Raw genomic sequence first — 11,777 nt, 5'->3', positions numbered from 1 at the left:
CCCTCTCGCCGTCAAAACCTGACCGACCTCCACCCTTGGGCCGCCCGGAGCTGATCGAAAAACAATCCACCCGAACTTCCAGCTCGATTTTCTCCTTCAATTCTCCACCAAATCGATCGAGTAAGGGATGGTTTCTCAGCTATTTTTCACGTTCTAGCTGATGGATGTATGGGTTTCGATCGATTTTAGCTCTAAAGCGATCAATTTTCGACTTGAATTCTGGCCGAAAATTCGGCCGCCAAAAACTACTGTTTCTGGTCACTTTTTGGGATATGTCCAAGAACAAAAGTGACTCCAAATGGGGTGTTTTACCTAGGGTAGGAGTTTGGAGTCTTGGTTTCGAGATTTTTCAACCACCCGAAATCGCTTAAGACACCCAAATCTGCCCGCGCGTACTGGGGCTCGTGGGCGAGGGTGGTGAAGTAATTCTGTGCAGTTTTGTGACCCTCGTGTCGTCACGAGCGCGTAGGATTTCGCGGATCTCGATTCGAAGTCCGTTTGAGCCCCGAACGGATTTTCCATATCGCGCGATCCGTGGGTGCAGTGTCGTCAAATAATCGGATCGCGCTGGATTTCGGATATGTCGGTCTACATGACCTCAGGATCTTGTAGGATTTGACTCGGATTCCAAAGCAGAAATTGGGTCGGGTCCTGTCAATTTGGTATCAGAGCATAGGTTTTAATTCCTGGTATCAGAGCATAGGTTTTAATTCCTGTAGACTTTGCACTCGGTGCATCCTCGTTTTCTTTCAAAGGGGGCCCAAAAGGTGGTGGTATCCATAGGAAAATTAGATAGTTATCTCGATGTAAGTGGATGAGATTCCCAAGTCAGACAGGAACTGCACCGGTATCTGAACCGGCAGAGTAATCTTTTGTAAAGGCTCGTCAGGAGCCGTACCTATTGTACTTAGTAGGCAGGGAGATCCTAACACTCAGTAGACCCTGGAGGTGTTAGCTGAAGCTTTAGTCAGCCAGAGATCCATCAGTGAGATAGGTGGATCTAGTACAAAGGATTGAGAGTTATAAATTGGGATAATGGCGGTACCGAGTAGTAAAAAGAGGATTAAATTGAAGGAGTAGAGTAGAGTTGGGAGGTTCTGGCTATTTCACAAAAGAGTAGGGTATTGATGGGATTTGGTTAAGAAACGATAATAGAATTCTTTGACTCGTATTGGACAAGCATTTCAGAGCCGGATGTGATAGTCAGTCTTATCTACAAGTCTACAGAAGGTGTGAATGCAGCAGTTTTTGCAGCAGAATAGAGGATAATGACTGGATCAGAATATGAGAAAAAGATTTTACGTATGGTTTTCTACTCATAGAGACTGGGAAGTAAGAGGTAGTACCTAGTTGTGATAAGGCTAAAAGCCTCCATTCAAGGTATTGTGATCAGTTAATAGTTAGTCAATTTTGGTGCCGTGGTGATTTCTGCCCCAGCCAAATAATGGGCAGACCATGGGGTGCACTTTGTGCACAGTATTTGGAAAAAGGTAACATTAATCAAGAAGAGTTTAAGAGAGATACTACAGTAGTGATCACAGTTTCCGGTCATCGAATGGCCATAGGTATGGAGGCTGCCGACCTGGATCTAGTTCCAGTGAAGGTACCAGACAGGGTAGTAGTATTGGAAATCGTTCCGGGACTAGTATAGCCAGGAGTATCGAAAGACAATTGTTGTCATACCCTAACAGGAGAAGGTGCCCTAATATGCCAGGTGTGGTAGGCATAAATCCGGGCCCTGCTAGAGGAGTACTACTGAAGGATAATATTATGGACAGTTTAGACCTTTCACAAAGGATTTTCGCTGTTCCCTGAGTATAAAAAGACCATTACTACAGCAAAACAAGTATGCAAGGTAAGTTACAGGAAATACCACAGTTGATGGGAGCTCTATTTAGCGATGGACCCAGATCAGTATGGATGGTTGAGGAAGCAGTCAGCCGAAAGGATGTAGTAACAATTTTAAACCTGCAGATAGATAGTATAACCCAACTCAGTAGGAAGTATGAGCATTATTTACTGCAGTTACGGATTGAATTCCTCTCCGGCATGGTTGACTGGATGTTATCTTAGGGTTGAACTGATTTGATCAGATACTATATCGCAGAGTTACCTTTCATCAGGAGATCAAGTTTATTCTTGAGCCCGCTCTAGGAATGGAACTTATTTCTCGGATAAAGTATAAAATGACACCAGTAAGTTGAAAGAGTTAAAGACTTAATTGCAGGAATTAATCGTGAAGAGGATCATTTAGCTTAAGATTTTCTTCATTGAAGTGTTCTAAAGTTATTTAAGGAATGAGATATTAGCATGAAGTTGTACTTGGACTTAAGGCAGCCGGCCAAAATCATAATGCAGAGATTGAAGTTCATAATTTCACAGTAAGGACTTGTTTAATAAGTAAGGAATGCTAAGGGATTTTCTAACAAACAGTATGAGGCCTAGATAATTCCAGTAATGAATTAGAGAATAAGGTATGGGTACTGTGAGTTTCTGGTCATACTATAGAGAATTAAGGGATGTGCCAGTAGTAGTTTGGACCCCCCTGTGAATAGAATGTCTGGGCGGTAGAGAGATCGCCTCATGATCACGTAGCTAAATAACCTTTGAGTGTATTCGAAGAAACAGAAGGCACATGAGGAGTATTTGAACTTTGGGTGGTGGACTTTGAGAAGATAGTAACTCTATGCCAAGCTCAGAAGTGTGTATGTTGGATGGAAAGAGTGAGTTTCTTGGAACACATAATTTCGGTTAAAAGTATTTTGTTGATCCTCAAAGATTGAAGCAGTAGCAAATTTAGTTACGACCAATCAGTGCTACTGAGATACAGGATTTTCTAGGTAAGTCGATTCTTACTGTCGCCCTGTAGAAAGGTTATCCACCATGGCGACGCTGTTCATCCTTTAGAAAAGAAAGAAGTTAAATTGGTGTGGTCAGATCAGTGAGAAGAGGAGGATGTTAAACTTAAGAGCAGGCCAACCACTACTTCGATTTCAGCACTACAGGAGGATAGGGAGAATTTGGTATGCTACAGTATTATTTGCCATAAGAACTGAGGTTTGTGTAGATGCAGTATGGTAGAGTAAGTGCTTATGTACCTCAACAACGGAAGAAGCATAAATCGAAGCATACTATTCATGATTTGGAACGGGTCACAGTAAAGTCTGGCTTAGTAAGGTTGGTGGCCGTCCTTTATGAAGAAATATGCAAAATCCTTACAGATCACAAGAGGTTACCGAATTTCTTTATATAGGAGGAAGAAAACTTGAGATGGAGAAAATGGTAAGAGGATATAGATACACTCAGTATAGAATTCTCAAGAAGAAGTGGCTTATCTCTGAAGGAGATAGATTATCAGTGATAGTGAGACAAAAAGTTGAGTTGGATACGAATAATCAGAAAGTACTGTTAATGACTTGTCAAGGAAAATCAGTACTAATGAACTCGAATATTTACAAGTTAATTTCAGGATCTTGATTTGATTTCTACAAGTAAAAGGTTGAATTATATGACATGAAAAGCAAAGGTTCAAAATAGAGATCTTCAAGGAACTTCTTATGATGAAAGGAATGATAGAACTTAGCAGCAAGGAATAGCCCCGCAACAAGAATCAGCAAGGTTCTTGCAATTACCTTCGAGTTCTGAAAGGAAGCAGGAGGAACTTACGATGGATTTTGTGTTCAGCCTCCTTGAACATAGAGGAGGCAGGGTGGAGTGTAGAAAATCACGAATCGATTTAGTAAGTCTGTATATGTTCCGCAGGTGAGAACCAAGTATAGTCTGAACAAATTGGTAAGAATTTTCATAGATAGGGTTTTACGACGCTATGGAATACCAGTCCATACGGTACAGAATTAAAAATCCAGATTATGTTCCAGTTGGACTCAGCTAAAAGAAGCTTTTGGGCCTTGATTTCAGTTTAATACCGTAATGCACTCTAGACAGATGACCAACTTAAGAAACTGACTCAAATTGTGGAAAGGTCATTGAGACATAGTCTACTACAGTTTCAGAATGCTTGGGGTGAAAAAAAAAATGCTGGTTTGAGAGTAGGCCTTAAGTAACAGTTGTCGGATTTCCTCGGATTACAAATCTAAGATTTTCTATTGGTATCTATAACTGAAATGTTTCCAATTGCTGCTCTATACGAGACATAGTATGGACCATCCAAGTATGTTAAGCAAGATTTATTGAAATCTGAAAGTGTAGAAAGAAATAAATAATCTTATTGGATTAAGCAGAAAAAGACTCAAGTAACCAGGATTGGCAAGAAGTTATGCAGATACTAGAAGAAGGATCTTCAGATAAGTATTCTCGATATTTATCGCCTGAAGAAGGTGAAATGAGATTTAAAGAAGCCAGGGAGCCAAATCCTAGCTGTACCGGGCCCAATAAGATTATAGAATGTGTAGAAAACAAGCAGTTCAGAGTTTGGAAGGGAAAGTGAGGAGCTTTCAGTGATTTATGCAGTGTAGTAACCTGAGTTGCAGATACCCCCGCTTAGACTAACAGACGTAAATTTCGAGGACGAAATTTTTATAAGGGGGTAGATTGTAATAACCCAAAACAAAATATCTAAAAAGAAAGAAAATATCTAAAAAAGTAAGGAAAATATCTTTTAGCAAAAAGACAAGTTTGCCCTCGCATATTTTAATGGGAAAAATTTTGACTTTTTAATCGATGAAGAATTTGAGAATTTCGCTTACGCCATTGCGTAGAGCGTGGCGAAACGAGTTCGTAGACACGGAGTAGACCCGAATCCGAGCTGTAACGAAGAAGATATGGTCTAAATACCGCGAATGGCAAAATGGTAATTTGGCCAAAAAGCCACCACAGGCCGAGCTTATTTCCGCCGTGGGTACCATCGAGTCCGCCTCCCTCTCGCTGTCAAAACCTGACCGACCTCCACCCTTGGGCCGCCCGGATGTTTTCCGACGGATGTTCGTCCGAATCCACCCGAACTTCCAGCTTTAATTTCTCCTTCAATTCTCCACCAAATCGATCGAGTAAGGTGTGGTTTCTCAGCTATTTTTCACGTTCTAGCTGATGGATGTATGGGTTTCGATCGATTTAAGCTCTAAAGCGATCAATTTTCGACTTGAATTCTGGCCAAAACTTCAGCCGCCAACAACTATTGTTTCTGGTCACTTTTTGGGGTATGCCCAAGAACAAAAGTGACTCAAAATGGGGTGTTTTACCTACGGTAGGAGTTTGGAGTCTTGGTTCCTAGATTTTTCGGCCACCCGAAATCCCTTAAGACACCAAAATCTACCCGCGCGTGCTGGGGCACGTGGGCGAGGGTGGTGAAGTAATTCTGTGCAGTTTTGTGACCCTCGTGTCGTCACAAGCGCGTAGGATTTCACGGATCTCGATTCAGAGTCCGTTTAAGCCCCGAACGGATTTTCCATATCGCGCGATCCGTGGGTGCAGTGTCGTCAAATAATCGGATCGGGCTGGATTTCGGATATGTCAGTCTACATGACCTCATGATCGTGTAGGATTCGACGGATTGCGAATCGGAGTCCCGGATACTCCGAAATCGTGAACCCTGGGGCTAGGGTTTGGATTTTAAACGATAACGCGATTTTGGCCAATCCGACCGTCCGTTTTGGACCAAACTCGCAGATCATGGTTCCCTCTCTGTAAGGAACCTTCAGGGAAGCCCAGATTAGCCATCGGAGATCGTGGAACCACGGGATCCCGGGTCGGCCGATCTGGCAGTTTATCGCTTAGCTGAGCGTTGGACTTTCCAAAACTGGTCCAAGTGTCTGAAAGGGCTAATGTGGGCATAGGAGTAACTTGGGATGAGATGCACGTATTTCTAGGAGCCGGGGGCAGGGTGTTTAATTTAAATTCTTTTTATTCAGCAGTTTATTAATTTATTATTCATGGATAATCAGGCACCAGAGGTCCAGTCGACCCGCAGGAGGGACCTTCGAAGGGTCCAATTAGCTCGGACCATCTGTGAGTGGACTTTCTTTCATGAATGACTTTATATAAATGAGTTATATAGATGATTTTTATAAATAGATTTCATATATGATTTTATATTGATTTTATATAAATAAGTTTTTATAAATGAGTTTATTTGAATAAATTTCTTTATTGATCTTGAGTAAGCTTTATTATATTTCCGAGCATGATTAGTACAGAAATAGTTCCATAGTTTTGTGCGGCTTACGTACACATGCTAAAGAGTTATAGGAAAAAGAGTTTGAGGCTTATGACAGATGAAATAGCGGCACAACTTGAGATTTCATTTATTATTCCAATTTTTCTAAAGGAATTTATTTTAAACCCACCTCGTACCCATTTTCTTTGGTGATTACCCACAGTTGGACCGGTGTCTACGGACATCCAGTCCGATTTCAGTTTATGTCAGTGCACTTGACTTTGCCTCACGAGTTTCGGGGACGCTCGGACCGTGAGTGCCGGGATTTGCGGCTCGGCAGACTTGGTGTCCCGAGACCTGCCAGGATTGCGGCTCGGCTGACTTTTTGTCCCCGAGACCTGCCAGGATTGCGGATCAGGGTGACTACGGTCCCCTGTATCCTGCCAGAGCGACTCGAGCGGACTTGGTGTCATCGAGGAATCTGCCGGCGGGACAGGCTGATCATAGTCCCCTGATTTCGCCAGTTTGCGGCTCGGGTAGCCTGCGTGACACCCGAGACCTGCCAGGGAATTGACGGTTAAGACAGGGGTACAATTTGGTGGTATTTTCAAAGATTTTGAGTTTTCTTTATTTAATTATGATTTTCAGTTATTTTATATCAGCTTCTCTAATTTTTTTCAGGCATGGATACCTTTATATATATTTATTCAGTTATGCAAGGTTTGAGTACAGAGCTTTTATACAAGTTTGATTTCAGTATTTTATGCAAGCTTTGATTTCAGTGCTTTTGTGCGAAACTTTTTGAACTTGAATGTGATTTATATAGAATGCCTTGAATTTAGTATGCGTTATATGGAGAGTACGTATTCAGTTTTATTTAACTATTTTACAATGGGGGTTATTATGGTTATAAAGTTATTTCTAAGAACCTTATTTTTGTCCACTCACATTTTCAACCTGTTTTTCGCTCCCAGGCCATAGAAGTGCGCCGGATCCACCACCGGGCCAATCAAAGCTTCCGCGTCATCCAGTAAGGTAGAGTTTTATAGAAAATCCTTAAAACCCTGAAACTTAGACAAATGCTCTGATATATAGTTGAAGTTGAAAAATAGGAGTTGAGATCTGTTATCTGAAAAATTCTGGCAGTTGGTGTGAATTTAATTGATTGTTTAACAGGTGGAAAATATTGGGTTTGGTCAAAATACAGGGGAGACTCTGCCGAATTTTCGGCAGAAGTCTAAGGGAGAGTTTAAAGCGAGAAGGGTAAAAAGGTTTTTTGTGCCCGACATTCGCCAGGTGTCGGACACGCACAGGGCTTGGCCCGAATTTCAAAGAGGAAATTGGGTCGGGTCCTGTCAATTTGGTATCAGAGCATAGGTTTATACTTCCTGTAGACTTCGCACCTTGTGCACCCCGATTTTTCCTTCGAGTCGGGCCCAAATGGTGGTGGTATCCGTAGGAAACTTAGACAGAACTCCCGATGTAAGGGGATGAGATTCCCAGTCAGATAGGAACTGCACCGTTGTCTGAAACGGTAGAGAAAACTTTGTAAGAGGCTTGGCAAGAGCCGTCCTTACGGTACTTAGTAGACAAGGAAATCCTAACGTATAGTAGACCTTGGAGCCATTAATTTTAACTTTAATAGAGATTGAATAGCCAAAAAGCCCACCCGTGAGATAGGTGGACCAAGGAAAAAGGAGTGAGAGTATAATTGGAAATAATAGTGGTTCCTAGTAGTAAAAGAGGATTAAAATGAAGGAGTAAAGTAGATTGGGAGGTTCTGGCTATTCCACGAAGGAGTAGAGTATTGATGGGATTTGATTAAGAACGATAATAGAATTCTTTGACTCGTATTGAACAAATATTTCAGAGTAGGATGCGATAGTCAGTCCTATCTATAAGTCTACAGAAGGTATGAATGCAGGAGTTTTCTTTAGCAGAATTGAGGATAATGGTTGAACCCAAATATGAGAAAAAGGTTTCACGTACTGGTTCTAATAATAGAGATTGTGGAAGTAAGAGGTAGTACCAGGTTGCGATAATGTTAAAAGCCTTTATTCAAGGTATGGTGATCAGTTAGTAGTTAGTCAATTTTGGTGCTGTGGTGATGTCTGTCCCAGTCAGGTAATGAGCAGATCATAAGGTGCACTTTCTGCACAGTATTTGGAAATAGGTAACCTTAGTCAGGAATAGTTTAAGGAAGGTATCAACAGTAGTGATCACAGTTTCCGGTCATCGAATGGCCGTAAGTATGGAGACTGCCGACCTGGATCTAGTCCCAGTGAAGGTATTAGTCAGGGTAGTAGTATTGAAAATCGTTCCGGGACTAGTATAGCCAGGAGTATTGAAAGACAATTGTTGTCATACCCTAACAGGAGAAGGCGCCCTAATGTGCCAGGTGTAATAGGTATGAATCTGGGCTCTGCTAGAGGAGCCCTGCTGAAGGATAACATTATGGACAGTCTAGACCTTTCAAAAGGGATTTCCGCTGCTCCCTTAGTATAAAAAGACCATTGCGGCAGTAAAACAAGTAAGCAAGGTAAATCATAGGAAACCCCACAGTCTATGGAGGCTCTGTTTAGCGGTGGGCCCAGATTGGTGTGGCTAGTTGAGGAGGCAGTTAGCCGAGGGGATGTGATGACAGTTTTAAGCCCGCCGATAGACAATATAACATGTCTCCGCAGGAAGTATGAGCATTATTTACTGCAGTTACGGATTGAATTCCTCTCCGGCTTGGTTGACTGGATGTTATCTTAGAGGTGAACTGATTTGATCAGATACCATGTCGTTGAGTTATCTTTCATTGGGAGATTGGGTTTATTCTTGAGCTCATTCCAGGAATGGAGCTTATTTCTCGGGTGAAATATAGAATGACACCAATAAGTTGTAGAAGCTAAGGATGGAATTGCCGGAACTGATAGCCAGGAGGATCAGGCAGCTTAGTGTTTCTCTCATTTAAGGAAGGAGATGTCATCATGAAGCTATATATGGACTCAGGGTAGCTGGATAAGATTTCAGTACGAAAATAGGCGTTTATGGAATTAGTTTGATAAGCTAAGGAGTGTTAAGAGATTTCCTAACAAGTGATTTGAGACTTGGATATTTCCAGTAACGAATTAGAAAGGACTATGTACTTAAAGCAGCGGGTTGAATAAGATATGAGTACTTGAGTTCCTAGTAATAATATAAAGAATTAAAGAATATACCAGTTGTATTTTAGACCTCCCTTGAATAGGATGGTTGAGCAATATTGAGATCGCTTCGGGATCGCGTAACTAGATAATTTGTGAGGATAATTTTAAGAAACAGAAGGTACAGGTGAGGTATTTAAACGTTGGGTGATGGACTTTGAGAAGGTAGTAACTTTATGCCAAGATCAGTAAGTGTGGATGTTGGTTGGACAGGATGAGTTCTTGGAACACCTAATTGCGGTAAAAGTAGTTTGTTGAATCTCAAGGATTGAAGCAGTAGTAAATTTAGTTACGACCAATCAGTGCTACAAAGATACAGGGTTTTCTAGGTAAGTCGATTCTTACTGTCGCCCTACAGAAAAGTTATTCACCATGGCGACACTGTTCATCTTTTAGAAAAGAAAGAAGTTAAATTGGTAGGGTCAGATCAATGAGAAGAGAAGGATGTTAAACTTAAAGAGCAGGCCAATCACTACCTCGATTTCAGCACTGCAGGAGGTTAGGGAGAACTTGGTATGCTACAAAATTATTTGTCGTAAGAACTGAGGTTTATGTAGATGCTAGAGTAAGTGTTTATGTATCTCAACAACGGAAGAAGCATAAATCGAAGCATACTATTCATGATTGGGAACAGGTTGAAGTAAGGTCTGGCTTAGTAATGTTGGTGGCCGTCTTTTATGAAGACATATGCAAAATCCTCACAGATCACGAGAGGTTACCAAATTTCTTGATACAGGAGGAAGAAAACTTAAGACGGAGAAATGGTCAGAGGATTATAGATACCCTGAATATGAAATTCTCAGAAAGAAGTGGTTTATCTCCGAAGGAGATAGATTATCAGTGCTAATAGGATAAAAAGTTGAGTTGGATACGAATAATCAGGAAACACTGTTAATGACTTATCAAGGAAAATTAGTACTAAAGAACTCGAATAATGACAGACTAATTCTAGGATCTTGATTTGATCCTTACGAGTAAAAGGTTGGATTTGTGACATGAAAAGCAGAGGTTCAAAATGAAAATCTTTCCAGGAGTTTCTTATGATGAAAGGAATAGTAGAACTTGTCAGCAGGAAGCAACATGATTCTTACGATCGTTTTCGAGTTCTGAAAGGAAGCAGGAAGAACTTACGATGGATTTTCGTGTTCAGCCTTCTTGGACATAGAGAAAGCAGGGTGGAGTGTAGAAATTACAAATCGATTTAGTAAGCCTGTATATGTTCTGCAGATGAGAACCAAGTATAATCTGAACAAATTGGTAAGAATTTTCACAGATAAGGTTTTGAGACGTTATGGAATACCAGTCCATACGGTTTAGATCAAGAAATCCAGGTTATGTTCAGTTGGACTCAGTTAAAAGAAGCTTTTGAGCCTTGATTATAGTTTAATACTGCAATTCACTCTAGACAGATGACCAGCGTAAGAAAATAACTCAAATTGTGGAAAGGTTATTGAGACATAATCTACTACAGTTTCAGAATGATTTGAGTGAAATTACTCTGGTCCGAGAGTATGCTCTAAGTGACAGTTGTTAGACTTCCTCGGATTAGATGTTTTTGTCTCACACGAGACATAGTATGGATCACCCAAGTATAAAGATGGAATGTTAAGTAAGGTTCATGGAAATCTGGAAGCATTGTAGGAAATAAAGAACCTGATTGGATTAAGCAGAAAACGATTCAAGTAACCAAGATTGGCAAGAAGTTATGCAAATACTAGAAGAAGAATATTCAGTTGGGTGTTCTTCAATATTTATCGCCTAAATAAGGCGTAGTGAAAGTTAAACAAGCAAGGGAGCCAAATCCTAGCTGAATCAGACCAAATAAGATTACAGAATGTACAGAAAACAAGCAGTTCAGAGTTTGGGAGGGAAAGTGATGAGCTTTCAGTGATTTATGTAGTGTAATAACCTGAGTTGCAGATACCGGAGCAATCTTTCCCCTCTTCGAATGATAGGGATGTAAATTTCGAGGACGAAATTTTTATAAGGGGGGTAGATTGTAAGAACCCAAAACAAAATATCTAAAAAGAAAGAAAATATCTAAAAAGTAAGGAAAATATCTTTTAGCAAAAAGACAAGTTTGCCCTCGCATATTTTAATGGGGAAAATTTGACTTTTTAATCGAGAAAGAATTTGGGAATTCCGCTTACGCCATTGCGTAGAGCGCGGCGAAATGAGTTCGTAGACACGGAGTAGACCCGAATCGGAGCCGTAACGAAGAAGATATGGTCTAAAAATCGCGAAGGGCAAAATGGTAATTTGGCCAAAAAGTCAGATTTTTATACCCCTCTCTCTCTCTCTCTCTCTCTCTCCCGTCACTTCTCTCTCTTCCCTCTCTCTCCCTCGCGTCGCACCCATGCCTTGCGCCCGTTCGACTTCCAGGCGACTGCCCGGCCACCACAGGCCGAGCCGATCTCCGCCGTGGGTACCTATGGGTCCGCCTCCGTGTCGCCGTCAAGACCTGACCGACCTCC

General features: G+C 41.3%; 1 protein-coding gene across 1 annotated transcript in view; it reads left to right on the top strand.

Moving 5' to 3' along the window:
* Positions 1-1,444: 1,444 nt before the first annotated feature.
* The window catches only part of LOC117636974 (diacylglycerol kinase 6-like), a 16,692-nt gene continuing 6,359 nt past the window's right edge, over positions 1,445-11,777 (top strand). Inside the window, exon 1 of the mRNA XM_034371699.1 lies at positions 1,445-1,603. Coding sequence (XP_034227590.1) covers positions 1,445-1,603 — 159 coding nt within the window. The remainder of the gene's footprint in view (positions 1,604-11,777) is intronic.

This window comes from Prunus dulcis, chromosome 8, assembly GCF_902201215.1.
Source record: "Prunus dulcis chromosome 8, ALMONDv2, whole genome shotgun sequence".
Classification (NCBI taxonomy): domain Eukaryota; kingdom Viridiplantae; phylum Streptophyta; class Magnoliopsida; order Rosales; family Rosaceae; genus Prunus; species Prunus dulcis.
The sequence above is the reverse complement of the archived record's forward strand: the minus strand, read 5'-3'. Positions and strand labels throughout refer to the sequence as shown.